The sequence below is a fragment of the Silurus meridionalis genome, chromosome 2 (assembly GCF_014805685.1).
Source record: "Silurus meridionalis isolate SWU-2019-XX chromosome 2, ASM1480568v1, whole genome shotgun sequence".
NCBI lineage: Eukaryota > Metazoa > Chordata > Actinopteri > Siluriformes > Siluridae > Silurus > Silurus meridionalis.
In genome coordinates, this window is record NC_060885.1 from 32,509,331 (window position 1) to 32,529,271 (window position 19,941).

The 19,941-nt window shown below is 38.3% G+C and overlaps 2 protein-coding genes across 2 annotated transcripts; both read right to left on the bottom strand.

Moving 5' to 3' along the window:
• Nucleotides 1–796: 796 nt before the first annotated feature.
• Nucleotides 797–5,483, bottom strand: tbxtb (T-box transcription factor Tb). The gene is made up of 8 exons (XM_046838286.1): nucleotides 4,910–5,483; nucleotides 4,111–4,375; nucleotides 3,599–3,733; nucleotides 3,458–3,519; nucleotides 3,288–3,349; nucleotides 2,956–3,132; nucleotides 2,437–2,569; nucleotides 797–1,471 (listed from the first exon to the last, which is right to left on the bottom strand). The coding sequence occupies exons 1-8, from the start codon at nucleotides 5,116–5,118 to the stop codon at nucleotides 1,201–1,203; spliced, it is 1,314 nt and encodes a 437-aa protein (XP_046694242.1). The 5' UTR covers nucleotides 5,119–5,483; the 3' UTR covers nucleotides 797–1,200.
• Nucleotides 5,484–5,629: 146 nt separating this feature from the next.
• si:ch211-130h14.4 lies at nucleotides 5,630–19,188 on the bottom strand. Its single transcript, XM_046838274.1, has 14 exons — nucleotides 19,153–19,188; nucleotides 18,834–18,947; nucleotides 15,745–15,855; nucleotides 14,385–14,540; nucleotides 12,055–12,150; nucleotides 11,780–11,906; nucleotides 11,417–11,532; nucleotides 8,673–8,777; nucleotides 6,796–6,882; nucleotides 6,572–6,663; nucleotides 6,401–6,461; nucleotides 6,160–6,314; nucleotides 5,995–6,082; nucleotides 5,630–5,904 (listed from the first exon to the last, which is right to left on the bottom strand). Exons 2-14 carry the CDS (start codon nucleotides 18,918–18,920, stop codon nucleotides 5,863–5,865), a joined length of 1,323 nt encoding a protein of 440 aa, XP_046694230.1. The 5' UTR covers nucleotides 18,921–18,947; nucleotides 19,153–19,188; the 3' UTR covers nucleotides 5,630–5,862.
• Nucleotides 19,189–19,941: the final 753 nt, after the last annotated feature.

Sequence of the window (19,941 nt, forward strand, 5' to 3'; positions counted from 1 at the left end):
TCTAATAAAAGCTCAGCTAAAAGGTTTATGATAATCATTTCTGGATTTGAACAGTACCCCAGTTCTTTCCTTTTTCTGGATGTAACTGTACTTTGTTGCTATACCTATAGTATACTTAGGTATTACAAATTAATCATGTACCAGCGTTCAAAAGGGTCCTCATTTTTATCTGTAGTGATCTAATGCTAGGAAAAATCACAACAAATGGATAAATCACCAGCATGCAGCATGTGAGCATTGTGAGGATGAGCAAACCCGTTTAACACATCAGTTTCCGTATTTGGGAGTGAAAGAAGACTTTTCTAAAACGATGCATGTTGACTGCGTTGAACAAAATCAAAGTATGTTGAGGTAGGCTTTACTGATTAGCAAACACAAACTGTCTACTGTATAATAAATTCGTCTGTTTTCTTTGTTAATATCATTGAGACTAGAACTGATCTTAAAAGCTAAAATATCTGTGATAAACCAGTATCGTTCTGCATCATTCTGGGGAAGGTGGAAGCTTAGTGGTCAAGGCATTAGGACTTCGGAGCTGAAGATCGTGAGCTGCTCAGTTGTATGAATAAAATAAAATGTAAGTCGCTCTGGATGAGGGTATTTGCCAAATGACATAAACGTATATTGCTCCAGTATTTTCCATGTGTGTCACTGATACAAGTTTATGATTAGTTCCTTTTCTATTTTTAGTCTGGAAGGGCAATGAAGATATAAAAATGTTTGAAAAGTTTTTGCAACCAGTTCATCAATCAGTTAATAATTTTATTTATCAATACGATTCAGTAGCTCTGTCGAGGTTGTGCAGCTCTAACCGAGTTGCACAAATGAAAAACATTATAAGAATGACTTATGACGAAAACGAAATCTTGAGGTGAAAATAAATCCATTTACACTTTGTACAACTGATTGTCTGTACAGAACACGTTCGCCAAACTATAAATAATCCCACTTGTAATATTTTAAAACGTTGTACACAATATTTAAACAACAACAAAAAAATCTAAAGGCACTGACGAAAGCAGCTGTAATATTTACACTCCGGACAAGGCCTGTCATCGCTCTGACTTTCCCGCTGCATAAAGAACTCAATTCAATGCAGTTGAACATAAGAATCCAGGCTTCCTATCATTGTGCTGTTGCATAGATTGAGTGCTAGTTCAGAAACCCGAAGTCTTCACTGGGAAATCAGTGCTCTGATGTCTATAAGGACGGAGGTGTGATGGATGTCCAGGCCGCAGCTAGCCGTACATGCGTCGCACTATCGTACGGAGATGAGTTGTGCACCTCAGTCGCAGGCGTGCCATCGTAGAGAGGAGATCCGGGATTGGGCACTGCGCCTGGGTGAGACATGCTGGCGTAATGACTGGCAGAGCCACGGAGATACTGTGAGCCCAAACTGCTCGCCATTCCGCCCGTCTGAGACACCGGAGTCAGAGGAGCGTTTCCGACAGTCCACAAACTGGTGTACTGACTGCAAGAATGCACAATGTTAGATATACACAGTGTTTCATAGAACAGCATGCAGAATTAAAAAAATAAATATGAGCATCCCAGAAATGTATAAGACACTAAAATAGAGCTATTCAACATTGTGTTTTTAACAGAAAGTTTTACTTGCAACAAGAAGACATATATGAAGCTTAAGGAGCAACGAGTAACTGCCTGGTCAGGGTTGCAGTGGTTTAAATTATGCTAATAATTTGGTTATATTTTGAGAAATCGATCACAGACAGGACAAACTAACATAATAAGTTGACTGAGTCGTGAGCATGTTATTGTTTTAGTTATTCCAGGAATACTATGATACATATTTGGATAGTGTCAGTGTGTTGCACTATGGAAAATTATAAAAAAAAGTATATATTGTTTGCTTAAGAAACGAGGATGTTAGGTATATTGTAGCACACTGATACCTATACATATCTACAACTACAGAAATAAAGGTTGCACAACGTGTCTGAGACTGCAAAAGACCTACCAAAGATGTCTGTTAGATATACTGTTAATGTCGAATTTCTGCTTTCATAGGCTTTACTAATTAGCAAACATTGTAAAATTGTAATAATTACAGTATATTGAAATAATTTCGCCTGTTCTCTTTGCTAATCTCATTCACAACAAGCCCTGATCTCAATAGCTTGTGCTAAAAATAGTATGATCCTGTTGTGTTGTTGTGCATCATGTTGTCCCAGTAGTTTTCATGTGTGTCACTAATACAAGTTTATGATTGGTTTCCTTCTCATTGTGGTAAGTATGCATGCAGTATGACTCTTGGGGGAAAAAACCATCTACACTGCAACAACAACTATACTGCAAAATATATTGCAAAGATGTCTTAAATATCTTATTACAGTTTCTGATCTTCAGAGGCAAACAGGCATGAGCTATAACGAGAGCCATAATCAGTGCATCTCTGCACTATGAAAAAGCGCTGACCTGGAGTTGGAGTTTGGAGGAGAGTGTTGGTTCATAGGCACCATGCTGGAGTGAGAGGACATCTGTTGACTGGACCAGTTCTCATGGGTGGGCAGCATGGACAAGCAAGCTGATGGGTTTTCTGAGTAACCAGCTACAAAGCATAATAAAATAGAATAATATTTATATATATATATATATATATATATATATATATATATATATATATATATGCACATCTTCATCTCGGGTATAAACTTAGATATTACATACAGAGCGATAAATATTAATTGTAAAAATGTAATGCACTCCTAGGGGTATATTTATGTGGCTGAGGCCAACGAACCAAACATTTCACGACTGAGGGATTCATGTTTACGACGATGAGGTCTGTTGTGCACAAAGGCTTCAGGAATGCAGGACATTCTGCAGTCAGTGGCATTTGTTTGAGTTTCTCATTAATGGCATGGAGTCATAGGTCATGTGTGCCAGTGAGAGGAAAGTAAAAGCGTGTGTGTGTGTGTGTGTGTTTGTTCTTACTGGGGGAGGTTGTTCGGTGAGGGTAGGGGCTGGGATAAGGTGAGGAGCGATGACTTCTCAACGTAGAATAACGTTCACAACCGTGAGAGGACGCCACAGGTAGAGCACCACCAAACTGAGGGTGTGGGTTGGCAGAAGGACAGAGGGATCCGCTGCCTGGCAGAAACCAGCCGCTCACTACACACACAGAGGAGCGAATTAGTTTAGATAGTTTTATAGAAACAAAATCACAGGGTGGCAAAATAGCTAAATCTGGTTAACATTACATTGGACCACGTACGTCATTTGTGTAAATAATACACAATTAAATAAACAATGCAGTTCACACTTACGTTGCGTATATCCAGACTGCTGGTTCTCGCTGGCTTCATCCAGTATGTCCTTATGATCACTTCTACAAAGCCGAAAGCAAAACCAAAGAGAAAAGTTTGAATTCTCTTCCTTCCCAACATGCATCCTAATTTATTTCATATGAGCCAAATATCAGGGTGCATTCATCTACCTTTCTTTGGCATCTAGGAACGCTTTGGCGAAGGGGTTGTATTTGATTTTGAGTGCAGTGATCTGAAAAAAGACATTTGTTTTATTAGCAATTGTAAACACAACCAAGACAATATGGTACAGAACCTTATAAGCGACTCACCTCCTCGTTCTGGTAGGCAGTGACTGCTATGAACTGGGTTTCAGGAAAGGAATGGCTGGTGATCATTCTGTGCGGCCCTCCGACACGTACTATGTGGATGCGTGGCTCGTATTTGTGTAAAGAGTTCAGCATGATCTGAAGAGTGAAGCAACATTTGATGTATGTAAAGAAAATCATGATTTCGTGTTAAGCAGTAGTATGCACTGCTGATAAAAATAAGTCATTTTTATAGAAACCTAAACCTTTTATTAAATCCATGAAAAGATTATTACATATTAAACAATTAAATTGCAATAGAAAACTTATAAGAACAGAATATTATATTATATAACTATAATTAACCAGTGTATGATCATGCAAATTTTTATATCATTATGCATTGATGGTCCTTGTGTTTAATTGATAATTCAACAAGAAATAGGACCTGATGAAGGTATGTATTGAAGCTGTGTAAGCTGTTTTTGGATGAGTGCAAGCATTTAGTGGGGTGTATAAACATGTCCAGAACTAACCTGTCCTCCACCGTTGAGTTTGTTGGTGAGCTTCACTCGGCTGAATGATACCGGAGCTTTCATCCAGTGCGCTCCAAAGTTTGGGGAGTCGGGGTGCATGTACACGCAGCTGGAGGTGCGCGGCTCCGGGCGGCCCCCCGCCACCCACTCCCCATTCACGTACTTCCAGCGGTGCGAGTCCGCCGCCGAGAAGTCCAGCAAGATCGAGTACATGGCGCTCGGGTCCAAACCGGACACGCTCACTTTCAGAACCGGGAACATGCGCCTGTACAAATCCACAACAAAACCCACAGCAGCATTATAGACTAATCAGCATCTACTTGTGCTGCATCTACAGACATTATACCTTTTTATTCTTGAATCAATAAATCAGAAAATATATTAGAACAATTAGAAATTGTAGATTTAATTTTCTAGCTCAGTATAACAATATATAAAGCAAGAACGACCTGAACAGTCAGAAAACTTTTGGCAACAACAGGCAAAGTATATATAAATGACATAAATATATCAAAATGTGAGATTCATCTATTATAATTTAATCTGATGTAAACATTTGTGTCATAATTTACTAACTTGAAAAAAAATGTTTCACTCATTTTTCCCAATACGAGACTCTTTTCTTATTATTATTGCTATTATTATTATTATTATTGTTGTTATTATTATCATCTTATCTCATTATATCATATTACTTAACACTTTACCACTGTTATATTAATAATTCGAGGCATATGTAAAAAATGTTTTACATTTTTGGAAAACAAACAAACAAAAAAGTTCCCATTTAACTCCATACCTGCCGTTCTTGGTTACAATCATCTCATTGGTGAGCTCCCGAAACTTCTGCCACAACTCGATCTCATCCAGACTCACTTTCAGCTCCCTTTCGGTCGGGTCTCCTTTCTCGCTGCCGGCCTGCAGCTCGTTTTCCACAGCGCTCAGCAGATGGTCCACCCGATACTGGATGGCTTTTCCAGAGCACTCACTACTGCCATTTGAAGCCATGTTTACTTCCAAGAAAAAAAAAGTCTAGGAACTGTCCGATCCTTAGTGTCAGATCCTCAGCCCCATGCACAGAGTTGGTTCCTGTAGGTTACTGCTGGACTAAAGGAGTTTCTGCTCCTCATAAATACCCAGAGCTGTCCACGGGAAGTTGTGAACGCATCTGATTGGCTAACCTCATCCTTTGATATGCAGCGACGAGTCTCTGATTGGTTAAAAAACGGAAGCATCCGTGGGGATGCGTGTGAATTTGATGGTGGTGGTGGTGGAGATGGAGATGGTGGTGGGGGGTTTGTATAGTATACTTGTATGGTGTCGGGACGTTAGTGAGTGAATTTAGTAATGCAAGAAATAAAGAAAGCAAGAACTAAAACAAAACAGAAGCACTTTATCTATAATAAGTTATACATTAATTATTAATTGTATCATACATTTATATGATTTGCATGTATGCATGCACGTACAATTAACAACAATTTGTGAAATTTATAACAAGGATATTACAATGAAATCTGAAATCTTTATTTAAAAACATCATGAAACCTAAATGCAACATTGTCATAAAATAATTTAATAATTATTTATTACTAAGGAAAATAGAGAAAATACATTTCCACTGTTACCCATCCAAAAAATAGATATGACGCTCTGAAATTGGAAAACTACTGCAAAATGTATTCCTATACTTGAATAAAATACTTCTGTAGGATCCAACAACTTCATATCCCAAAGGCTGAAATTATTTCACTAGGTGTAGTTGCTCCACATTTGCTTGCCAAAAGTTTTACCCTGAAATATAACAAATGCATATCGTATCAGTGAGGTATTCAACATCTGGAAAAAAGTAACAAACCAAGCAAAACATCTATATTTGATTACCAGTATAATGGTACGGGAATGAATATCCTCCATGGTCAGGGGAACCCTTTCACTTATGACGTCTCTCCGCTCTTCAAACAGTTCAGACCTGCACAAATCTGTCATATTAAAATCACAATGGGAAAAAAGACAATTCTGTGCATTTACAAGAACAATATTCTTAACCTGGTCATCTGGTCAGCTTGTGGATTCATTTCCTGCTTAAAACATTCAGAGGTTTCAGGTTCTGTGTGATCTTTTAGTGTCTGGGCTGGAAGTGGAGAATCACCAACAAGTCCCAGTTCTTCAGTCAAGACTAGTTTTGGGCATACGTGCTCCAACTGTATAATATGGAACGATGAATGTAAATATATCAGTATTTTCACACAATGTTAACAAAAAAAATACATGTATGGTGAGAACTAACCATATCTTGGATGGTGGATTCTTCATCGTATTTCGGCATCAGTCCATTTTTAATAAGCAAACTGTTCATGCGATTAAAGAACAGGACAGCTTTACTTGTTTTTGTTTTTTTTGCTTTGTGCTTTTTCTTTGTGCAGTGCTGTGCCTTGTAGTATTTTTGTGAAAGACTGACCTGTGAGACTGTGCCATGTTGTAAAGAGAAAGCCTGTGCATGAGACGTAACTTGCATTGAGTTACACTTGCAGCTTTTGATTTGAGAAGTGGCTTAAGAAATGAGAAAATACATGGCTATTATTATTCTATGTATATTTTATACTCCTTGTTCTTAACATCCATTTAAGATCTTTCTCAAAAAAGTTAACCCGTACAAATACATTGGATTTGGAAAAAGACTACCAAGGGAACAAGGTTGGTCTTGAGTGCTTCCAAGAAACTGGGCTGCAAAGTGGAAAACTTGGGTACCTGTAACTCTTGCAAGAACACCTGTTGAGATAAAAAATAGTTGTAAATGCGGGGTTTTTTTTCACTTCATCACCTCTTCACTGCATGGAAATGCACCATAGTGAAGTGAGAGTGACACGGTAGCAGGGTATAGCATTAGCGCAGGGGTTGGAGGTGATGAGGAACACGTCATATCTCACAGTTTGGGTGTCAGCCTCAGCACCTGACTTTCTCACCCCACACAGGACACTTGCATACAGCAAAGGGTGAGAAGTTGGGGGGCTGGGGGGCATAGGAAGAGAGCTGTTGATGGAAGTGACTACTCACACACCTCTTAATCCATATACACACAAGAACTATGGTCGTTCTATATTCAGTGACACAGCTGTGTTGTATAACATGCAGTTTGACTGGATTAAAAAAAAGAATAATAATCACACACTGTTGACTTCTAGGATTTTTTTTTCCAGGAAGAGATTATGCTTGGAATACTGCTGTTATGCCCAACAGAATATCTTCGAGTATGCGTTTTCTATCTGCTTTTCCTCAGTTATGTTTGTCTGGAACAGGGGAACTACACCTAGGGGTAACCTAAGGTTGGGAACCTCTGCGCTCTAGTGAAGATGGCAAAGGTGGGCAAGCAGGTCTGAGTAATACCCACTTACCCTTGCCCCCCAGCTCTGTCTCCCCATTGTTTGCCTTCCCTTCTTCTGTCCTCCAGCCAAGCCTTACACTGTTTGCCCACATTCACTTTGACAGAGAGGTGTGAGAAAAATGAACCCTGAACGTCTGTCTGAGGAAGCCCCCTCCTTTTTTTTTTTTAGCCTGACTTTACTCCACTCCTGTCCTCCATCCTGTTTCTCACCCTTCCCTTTTCGCTCTGCCTCTCAGTGTATGTGCGTGTGCTGTTGCTCTGATCTCAGTGGATCTGAGAAACGAAAGACAATTTTAAAACACTAATAAGAAATTTATACACATCAAGAAATCAGAATGTACCAGAAAACGTTTGAGTGTAACTCCTGCAAATGAACATGGATGTAGAAATGTATTGGGGTCAGAAAACTCTCATGGATCCATGATGATGCATAGCTAAAGTCAATCTTTTTTTTTTTTTTTTTTTTTTTATCTACAGTGGTGGAAATCATGATTATTAAACCTATAACAGTAATTAGAATTATAAGTATATGGTTGGGCAAAGGGGATTATTCTGCTCTTTATTAAGTCAAAAGCAAGTGAGGCAATAAAGAGTGACCTCTTTGATCTAATCTATACAGTTGGTACAGATCTAAAGCTCTTTGGCTACATTAAATAGAAGAAAAGAAGAAGAACTCAAAGAGGATTTGAAAATTGACTTACTGAGAACCTCTCCAAAGGCTTGAGAACTTCTAATTGAAAACTATGAGATATCTACACTTTTGCTCAGTTTTATTACCTACTTAAAATCAGTTTAAATTACGTTTCTTTTGCGTTCTATAGTTCTCATTGATCAAATTCCATTTCATTTTCATGGGATCAACATTTTCTTGTTATCAGACCTGACTACTTTCACAAAGTGAATGATCCCTGCTGTAAAAAGAATAAAAAAGATCAGGGGACACTAAATTCTCTGTATGACTACCCAAATGCTAATTAACACGTGTAGTCATGTGGTAGGTAAAAAAATAATGGGAGACTTTAAGGAGTATGTATGTGTATGTGTATGTGTATGTGTATGTGTATGTGTATGTGTATGTGTATGTGGGAGATCGGAGTGAGATTTGACCACGGCAGGTGTGTTTGTCTGCCTGCACCCCCACTCGGCATGATTACATCTCCCGTGGTTTGACACATACACTGGGAATCCTTAGCTCAGATTCATCCTGTTCCTGGACTTGTTTGCCCTGGTGAAGTGGAGCGCTGACCTGTTCTCCTCCTCCACTCTCTATGAATACTTCATGCTGGAAGACACAGAGCAAACAAAACTTTTTAAGATTCATGTAAAAGATGCATTACGTACAAGAAAGTAGTAATTAGTATTTCTGTTGTTTTTTCCCCTCATTGAATTACCAAACTGGATCTGTCTGTGTGTGTGTGTGTGTGTGTGTGTGTGTGTGTGTGTGTGTGTGGGCGCTGGAAGGAGCGTTGAGTTGCTAATACATTCCTAATGATGTGCTACTTCTCAAGAGTAGCCTCTGCACAGCCCGACTCACGCCCGATAACACTGCACACCCGGGTGAGGACACACTTTGTCTGCTGGGTGCAAACTACCCTTCAGAGCACACTGGACCAGGGCACAGTTTACTCACATCAACATGTAGCAACTAGCGGCCCTGTATCAAGCCCATTCACAGAGATACAGATATACTGAGATTCCTAGAATGTCCAATGCCTATAGTGTCCTAAACTGAATGGATGTAATTGAACAGGGTAATGCCAGTGCAATTGAGTTTGTATGACTCCGAACACAGAATCCGAATGATTTAAACTGCGTCTTATTATTTTTCCAGTCATCCCAGCAACAGACTGAGCAATGCTATGAGCCGCCATATTTGCCCAATGATCCTGAAAATAAATCTGTGTGAAATTCAACATGCTGAGGAGACCTGATGACTCAGTGCCTTTCATGGAAACTAAGCGCAGCATAAATAAATACAAATAAACAGAGACAAATTCGGGACATTCGTTCATAGATATAACTTATGGTTCCTTGTAGATCCCTGTCTGCGTTAAGGTTGAATGGGCTGAGGAGCATTTTATTTTGCAGTGCGATGCGGAATGTTATAGAGACGAGGCCGAAGCAAAGGGCAAGTGGTTGGCTATGTTTGTCCAAGCTGTGGTGAGAATTCACACAGACAGTCAAGTTGTCAAGTCTGTCTCATGAGGCTGAAGAGTTGAAGCATTTAAAACTGTCAAAAAATAATAATATACAGTAACGGCTTCTCACAAACATCACTGGTCACCATTTTGGCAAATTGTTTTAACTGCTTAGCGGCTGTAGGGATGAGTGTGCGCTTCGCGTCTACGTGCCGCTGTAGACGACACGCCACAAATCAGCCCAGACCAGTCAGCACACAGGAGAGATCTGCTTATTTTTTGGGAGGATATCAAAGAGAAAAAAATTTGTCTAGGGTTGGTGCAACATGCCTTGTGACTGGCAGAGAAATAAAAAGATTTGCACAATGTGATATGAAGAATGGATTCTATCAATATATCAAAATGTAAAGTGTTTTAATTGATTCAACTACAAAAATTCCCAACTCTGAGTTTTGCATGAAAGTCTCCAGATCAGAAAGCAGACACAGGCTTTCGGAATATTATTTCATGTTATGCATCTAATACCTATTATGAACCCATTTTCCAGTGCAAGAAATACTATCATTTTTATATTAAGCCAGTTTGTATTCTTAACGCCTCGATAACGTTCAAAGGCTTAAGATCCATGTCAAACACCTCTCTAAACAAATCCTACAAAAGCCCTGAGCTCTGGCCTGATGTGACATCTTTGGCCAAATTGGTCCATCTCCTTTGTATGTGAAATGAATTAGACATTCACCCCTGGGTGATGTTTGCCTGTGCTGTGGTGAACACAGAGATCCTCTCAGCAAAAGGGGGGCATCTGTTTGTTCATCTCACTGCTGTGTGACTGGTTGACCATCACTTCCCATAATATCCAGGCTAAACAAGCTTTCATCAGCGTGTGTGTTTGTGTATAGTACGTCCAAACAGACATAAGCTAGATCAGGTGTATACTAAAATTCGCACTTACTGGAAGGAAATTTAGCATTTTATTCAAGCAGTCGACCAATTACAGACATATTACTGTGACATAACATCAGTTGTAATTAGTGGTGTAAAGTCATTGAGTAATTGTACTTCGTTCCTGTACTCAAGCAATCTTTTGTCTACTTTCTAGTTTTACTAAGTTTCATAAATATAACAGCTTTTAGTCTCGACTCAACTACATTTATGATTCAATAAATGTACGCCACTGTATTTTAATCGACAATGACCATTACCAGTTACATTTTGCACGACAGCTTTTTTCTGACATGGATTATTTATTCTGCAGAAAATGCAATATTTACAAAAATTTGACTTGTCTATTGAATACTAATCGTTCTTGTACTTTGTGACATGATACTATAATTTCATTTGTTAATTGAAGATCCCGTTTTTGAAAGATTGATTTACTACTTTGTCCTTTTTTTGACCGACTTGTTGGTTTTATTCTGGCATGTTGAAAAGGCTTTTGTGTTGTTGGGTAATGCATGTGTATGTACGTCTATGATTTGATTTGTATTTTAGGAAACGAAACCTCACAAATTGACTGCTTTTGGCTTTTCAATAACTTTTGTCCAGGTGTTGAGGACTTTGCACCTTTGAGGCTCCATTCAATATGAGTCAAATACACTTTTATTTAAGTCTTATTGGAATTGGTGACTTTTAATTTGTAATGGAGTAAGTTTTGCAAAAAAGTATCTATACATTTACTCAAGTATGATTTTCAGGTGCTCTTTACATCACTGGCTGTAGTACAAAAAGACTGATTGCTTTTAATGAATGAGCGAGACTGAGATTCAGAGTAAAATAAACTCACATGTTCCTCCTGATCGTCACTTCCATCACAGGAAATCTGTATCTTTGGAAGGACTTCTACTTCCTTCTTTAGCAAATCCTCTAACTTTAGTTCTGGAACAGACTTGCTGGAAAGCACTACCAACAGGAGATATGAGTGCTGCCAGTGCAGCTTCATGTACATATCTAAAATCTTTGTTTCTTTAAAGCTTTATAAAATACAGTCTAATTAAATTTAGATAAACACAGTAGAAAAGTAGATCATATTGCTACTTCATACCAGAGCAAACATAATCTTTTTTTGCATGAACATAATCTTGAGAGAGATTTGAACATTTTAAGGATACATGTATTGATTGATGGTGAGTCTTGAGTTTCTTCTCACCCAGTTTCTTTAATTGTTGCTCTAGTTGCGTGGTATTGCTCTGATTCACCCAGGACCTGAATACCTCCTGCTCCCTGCTTCCCTTAACACAATCACGCTGGGCCAGTTGCCTCTGGAGCGCCAGGATCTTTCCAAGAAGAACCATCACATAGCAATGACATTGACGGTGAAGAATATAAAGCCATCCATATATTTCATATACGTAATTGTAACTGTCCATTTCATTATTTGATACTTTATTACATGAAGTCTTGTCTCTGACAACTAGTGTTTACCAGGTAGTAACGTGTCTTAGGTAAAGACTTGAGGAACGCAGCATTATCTTTACAGGTTGAACCAACAAGCTCCTCGAAAGGCCGACCTCTTGAGCTCTATGAGAAAAAAGAAGGACAAAATCGAGGATGTAATGATGAAGAGGGTATCAAAAGAGAAAATAAAAGAGCAGAGTGAGGTGAGAACAGCGAAGCCTTGACGAGGAGCCACGTCTTGCAGCAGGGCTGGGAATCCCAGCACCCAAAGCAAATGAGAAGTAAACACACAGCCACAGGAAGCCATTAACTGCAACAGGGACCAATTAGGCCCCAGCAGGTGGCCTCAACTCTGCCTGCTTTGGTCCTGCCCCGTTGTGGTGTCCCAACCGGGGGGGCTCTCGGTCTGGCCCGAGGAAACAACGGGGCAGTTTCATTTGCTCAGCAGTTACTTTTTTTCACCAAAGGTTTCCTACCAGTGGGCTCATAAAGCCCTTTATAGCACTGCCTTTGTCCTCCTCTCCAGTGCAGGTCATTAGAAGAGACAATTACAGCCCACTGAAGAAGGCCTGCTTTTATAGGAGGAGATTGATAAGACAGGATCCGTCTAAGGCTGCCAACCCCCGACAGTTTACCTTAAACACCCTCCACCACCACTCTCTCTCTCACTCTCATTGTCCTCGGGCCAGACGGCCAAAATCAAAGTCAATCACAAGTCTGCACCAATAGCCCCCGGTTCCCATATTAAAATGAGAAGCTTCCTCAATCCTCTCAGCCTAAACGGCATTATACCTGCACTTCAAAGATGAACGTAGGTGCAGGTTTGCATTGTTTTTCTTTCCCCCTGTAGACTGTGATCTGTACTGATTTACAGTAAACATTTTACAGTAATACACAGAAGTTTCTGTATATCAGATTTACTTTAACTGTAAGTAGATTAAAAAAGGTCAAATCTGTGCAATATCATGATTATCACATTTTATGCATAAAGATTTGGATTCTCAAAAATGACCAAAAAGATTAAAGCAGCAGTTTTTAAATAATGAAATGAAATTAGAAGCCTTAAACGTAACTTATTGTATTTTGAAGCCTAACTTCAAGCCTCTTAGAACTATACATGAATCTGTACAACTCACCTGCTGTACACTTTTAGTTCTTCATGAATCATTTTGACAGATTTGTTTTACATCCAGAACTTATATTTACCGTATATTATTAAGAAGATTTAAGGAGATTTAAATATCATCAAATGATGCAGAATTTTCCAGCCACACGTTTGTGTGGAAAAGTGTTTACTTTAAATGGAAATTCACTGGATACCTGAGATGCCGTGTGTATTTGCGTGTATTGTTTGGGAGTGTAGGTATTGTATGTGTGTCTATGTGTTGTTGTTGTGGTGGTGGTGGTGGTGGTGGTGGTGGTGGGGGGGGTGTAGATGTGTGAGAGGCTTTGATTCTAACAGTTGTGTATTAGAGGACAGACTCGGAGGAGGAGGAGGAATCAATCACGTGAGAATATCATTACCATACACAACAGTGAACTCAGGTTCCCAAAGATACATTCGATCTTAGATTGATGGATAAAATCATTGCATTAAGGCAGATATAATATATAATATCAGGCTTGATCATTTAACATGACCTACATCACCAAAACTCCAATGTCTGAGTGTAATCAGTCAAAGACTAACTTTGATTCCATCTTGTTTTTTTTTTAATCAAGGAAGACATCTTGACGTTATATTCAAATTATAGCAGGTAATAAACAAACAAACTAATGAAAACATATTAAGACATTCGCAAAACAGCATACAGGACAGAAGTGTAGAGAAATACCTCCATTCTTAAACACATTAAATATGCTCCTACTGAAGGATTTGTTTTGTGCTTGGAGATTCTGGTGCTTATTTGTTGGTTAGTTCTCTATTTTACAACGGAGAAACAAATTTCAGTGATCTTAAACACAAGGAATGACCAAGAGATTTAATTTCATGTAATAATAATGCAAAATCCAATGAAGAAACCATGAAGACAGCAAACACTGGACTCAAAAGATAAGTTTAGGCGATGAGCTCAGATGATTAGCAGGTGATGTTTAGTTTTTATGATGCTTTGGAATTGTGTTTAAAGGCATTAAAACTGTAAAATAGAACATGATTCAATATATAAAATAATAATATTTGTTCACACCAATATATTGTGAACATTCATGAACAGTCTGGTGGAACAGTTTATTAGTTTATTAAACACGTTTACTGTTCAAGTGTTCTGACGGCGGTATCCACTACCACCTGGTGGTGATAAACTGTAACTGCATAGTGAGAATGAATAAATCTGTTTATGTCTATGAAGTCGCACCTGTCCATTGTGTTTTCCTGCGTTTTTTAAAGGAGCCGAGTTGTGCTGTTTCATCTCTAGTCGCTGTTTCTGAACCTTCTCCGTGAGCAGCTCGGCGTATCTGTTGGACAATTTGTCCTTCACGTGGTGAAGCCGGCGGTACGCCGCGAGATGGCGCTGGAGGACATATAAAACACAGGTATCTATGTCGAGTTTCAGACTGGAGAGAATCAGATTGTGTGCGCAAAATAATGTATATTTCTTCTACCATACCCTTTTGTTTGGGTGTTTAACAAAAAAAAACTTTTCACATTACAAGACTGACGTCGGTCATATTTCCTTTTTAGTCTTGAAGACCAGTTACACCAAAGCGCCACTAGATGGCAGTAACACACTGCATGCGTTGTTGTAAATAAATATTAAAGTGCAATAATAAACGTAATAATAATAAAAAAAATGTCTGCCTAGTTTCTTTTGCTGGCCAAAAACAATACAAAAAATCTATCTATCTATCTATCTATCTATCTATCTATCTATCTATCTATCTATCTATCTATCTGTCTGTCTGTCTGTCTGTCTGTCTGTCTGTCTGTCTGTCTGTCTGTCTGTCTGTCTGTCTATCTATCTATCTATCTATCTATCTATCTATCTATCTATCTATCTATCTATCTATCTATCTATCTACACACAAACCTGACAAACACCAATCTACCCCTAATTCATTATAAACCTTGTTTCTAAATCAGCTTGCATCACAAGGGCTGTGCTTTAAATGCTCCATGTCCTTAGATGTTCACAGATCTAGCTATTTTCTCAAACTCCATTAAATCCTTAAAAAGACATAATTCACCATCTGAGTCAGTAATGAGTCAGTCACACTGTGCGTACCTTCCGAATATGGATATTTTAATAATATCTCAATATCACACTTAAATCGCCTGGACATTGTGTATTTGATGTTTTTTTTCATTCGTGTAGAAAAGAAGCCTTAGTTAGAGAAACACGTTATCGTTCATAACCTGATTTTTTCTCAATAGATGAAGGAACATGTTTCTCACTGACTGTACAGTTTCATAGACTTGAATCTGTCTTGGATGAAGGTTTAGTGTCACTCGAGCTCTTTGTGCTGAGGAACAATTCCTTTCCTCTCCATCAGTGTCACTCTAATGATCAGAGATACAATTATACTGCAGTTTAACCTCAGTCTTTTTGACATCCAGAAGAAAAGATCATTGACTTGAGGTATCGAATTCATGAAAACTAGAATATTTTGTGTCACTAAAGCCTTGATTTAGAAAATGGTGTTTGCTATGTGATAGATTTTATGATTACTGCTTGTTTTAGATGACATCGTTATAATGGCTATTTATAGATACTGTACCTGTTTAAGAACAGCTGTCTTTTTTTGCAGCTCGGCAGCAGACACAGGGCGCTGAACTCTTCTCTCGCTCAGCTTTTTCATCTGCGTCACAACTTTGGCCATGGAGGCTGCCTTCAGGTGAAGAAAACGTGCTTGTTAAAACTGCTTAATCAGACTTCCTGCAATCCGACCATTTAAACTATTCTAATGATTTAGAAATTTGCTCTATTAATGTAATGACAGTAATGAACCGTGAATCGCCTGGACATTGTGTGCTCTCGTACACATTTAACACTCATGCAACCTTCGAAGAAAAGCACAGGATAGACAGAGACTTGTTACATGCCTGATATTTCTCTTCAGCTTCCCAAGAAAATTATTCCTTCACTTCATGCTATTTGTTAAGGACAAACACAGAGGACCATTTTACTAATTGTTTGTTTAGTGTGGAGGAATGTAGTGGTTCTCATAGCAACTTTCTTTTGTTGCCTTTTTTTAGACTTTCCAATTCATCCCATTAAACTCTTCTGAATAGCGAATCAAATTTGGCAACGCCAGTTGGCTACAGGTTCGTACCAACTGCTGGGATGCTGCACAAAGAAACTTTAATGCCATTCAGACATCCTAAGATCCTGTCTAAGGTTTCAAATGATACGTCTTTGCCAGAATTTGCAGTGTTAGTCTGTTCAAAGACAAATTTGCAATGACAAATCTGGGTTAAATCTCATGATCCACACTATGGATTCTAAATCCTTCTGCTTTGTTACTTAAATGAAAATATGCTCAATTTCATCAGCCATACAGCACATTGCAGTAAAGTGGCATTTTCTTGATCCAACCCTATCAATGAGAATGGAATGGAGACAGAATACATGTTCAGAAGCAGTAAATCAAACACAGAGACGTCATCAGACCATTCTCGATTCTGCTCGGGAAAAGGCCAGAAGGTTGTTTGGCAGCCTGTTAATACCCGAGCCTCCCACATTTTACAGAGTCTGTCTGTTTCGGAAGTCTAGCCTTTACAAAGGACATTACCGGGAAGAGGAATTTATCAGTTTAGTTGCCATAGCAATGCTCAGGAGAAAAAGGGTAAAGGGGCATGCAGTTATCAGACCAGATAAAGAAGAGAAACTGTAAGGAATTGTGAAAACTGAAAACAGTGTCATCGTATCATGGATCCACCTGGACATGTGTACCATGAATCTACTCCAAGCTTTCTTTCTGAACCCATTGAACGTGTGCACATCCCAGTCAACGCAACAAACTGTACACAAACAGAATATGAGCACCAAAAAAAAGACTTCAGAAAGAAAACATTAAAGGATTTGCACTATAAAAGCATTTAACAAGGCAAAGCGTGAAAAGATGGAGGTCAGGGAGTTCGAAGGCCAGAAGAGGAAGCAGTGTTGACAGAAGTAACCTTGGTGACAACCGTCACAGTTTTGTTTTTGTACTTTCTATTTTCTGGCACAAAAGGATCTGAGTTTGGAAAGCTCAGTGATGATGAACAGCAGGCTGAATGAACGGACCCTTTACTCTCTGCAGCCACCAGCGTACACAGAGAAGCACTGTGGAAGGCTGGCGTGTACAATGGGTTGCTGCAGCAGGGAAAAATGTGTGGACTCATAGTGCAGACAAAGTCAGGAACAATACATCAACTGCAAGCAGCGGGAGAAGTTTGGTAATGACATGCCTCCTCAATTATACCGTGAGATTAGATTCCATTAGATCACTCATCTACGTATGGCTCAACAGTAACTAGACTGAACAAGTATAAGGATAGAACACTACAGAACTCATCTGGAAAAGAAAAAAGAGAGTTTGCTAGGAGAGAAGTCTGGTTCAAGCTGATAGGAAGTATACATTAACTCTAATAAACACTCTTTCCATGCATGGTACGCTGAAAAACATCACAGAATGCACAGAGCAAACCTTGAAGTAGATACTATAAGAAGAGCACATTGGGTTTGACGTCTGTCAGCCAAGAACAGGCCACCGTGGGGCTAATAATAATAGTAATAGTAGCTGAAATGGTGAGTAAAGGATTGCTTTTGTTTATCCAGTTTTCTGGAACCACATGATGGAATAACTGGATAAATTAGGCACACAAGCAACGCTACTAAAGTAAACGGAGGGTGAATGGTATATGCTGTGCTTTTAAGCATGATGTTTTCAGATCTAGTTCTTGAACTGAAACATCTGAAAAGAACAAAACGTTGTTTTTATTCTTCTTCAGGGTCTCAGAGACACTTCAGAGTATCTAATCAAGTTAAGGTGGTAATTTAAAGTTCTAATCTATAATCATTTTTGCAGTAATTTAACTGTAATGCAAGCTCTGAAATGGCTTTTTATGTATTATTCGATTATATATATATATATATATATATATATATATATATATATATATATATATATATATAGGTTTTAATTTGTTTATTTGCATACTGCCAGATGCTGTTTAGGGGGACCTGATACTCATTCTGTTATCTTCCGCGACTGCTTAATCCTGATTAGGGTCACGGTGGATCTGGAACCTATCCTGGAAACACTGAGGACAAGGCAGAAATACATCCAGGACAGGAAGTCAGTCTGTCACAGAGTGTTGCACGTGCAAACACACACTTCTTAAATTGACTTGACACACAGGCAGAAAGAGGACAGTTATAGGAGGTTAGACGAAATAAATGGACATATAAACCCCAGACACCAGGTCAATCAATCCTCAGTGTTTGTGGTTTGATTTCTAGAAATTTTCCATTCACTCGACTGACACAATAAACATGAACATGAACATAACACAGAAGTGAGAGAGGGTAGAGTGAAAACTCACACCTGGGACACTGTTCATCTCATATGCTTAAAGGCGGTGATTATAAAAGCATTAAAACTTGCTTCTGAACAACTTACAGACTGATCTTACTGACTGACTGCCTTTTTTGACCATATTCTTATATTATTTGATAGAAAACGGTAAAAAACAACAATGGATTTGTGCTACGAGACAAATGGAGAAAACTGTTTTCATCACACTCAATTACATGAAAATGACTCTGGTGTGGATTATAAAAATGTATGCTTTAAAAAAGGTTTTCACGCAGAACTCCACATACCTTTCCCATGCCTTCAGAATACAGATAGGAATCCAGAATAGATGGAAAAGAGCTATTGTGATATATATCCTCAGTCTTCAGAGTCATCCTGTGGATGTCAGCGAATAAAAAGTGCTGTAAATGTAAAATGCTTTTATCTCAACATCACGTCATCACGAAAAAATCATTCTCCATCAAAAGAAAGTGGATGCTTCATTATATACCTTATAATACACCCAAATTTCAAACAATACACGGTAATAAAATGTAATAAATATATAGGACACTGTTTGAATGCATAGGAATGGGTTGATATATAATATATAATATATAATCATACCTTTGTCTCTGTGATGGAAAAGCCTGAACTTGCTGCTAAGTTTCACCGTAACTTTGTGTGTGTGTGTGTGTGTGTGTGTGTGTGTGTGTGTGTGTGTGTTTGAGAACGTGTTGCTATAGAGAGGCCCATCACAAATGGAAGGCTTTGTAAGTCAAACCCACAAAAAACTAATTTTGAATTCACTGTTCGTTATTAATCCTCTATGGTACTAGCACTGGTTTCAGCTTGAAGCTCGAGTGCAGCTGTGTTTTTCGTTCATAAAAAAAGGACAACATTTCGTCAACTTGTTTGTAATGTATTGCAAAACTCCAGAATAAAAAGTCAAAATCAATAGACAAGGTAACAGTGGGAACATTGAAATGTTATTCATGATATAAACCAGCGATGTCTGAATGACAACAAACAAATACAAAGTCTTAATATCGGAGATATATATTAATAAATAATAATAAAATAAATGAATGATCAATACATTCATTAGAGATAAGACATTGCTTATTAAGCAGCAGGAATGAGACTAATCATCAGAAGAAATGGCACTTAATTATCATCATTAATCAATGTCATACCTTGTATACATACAATGTAATATAATACTAATAATAACAATAATAATAAAGCTGTTGTGAGATCTTTTTGAAGATGCACTCAAGATTCTAATATATTGTGCATGTCAATTTCCCTTATAACATTAATAAAAACTAACGAAAAACATTGAAAAATCTAATTTTCTGGTGGACAGTTTGACCTTAAAATGTGAATAGAATGCTTCCTTGATTAGATAGATAG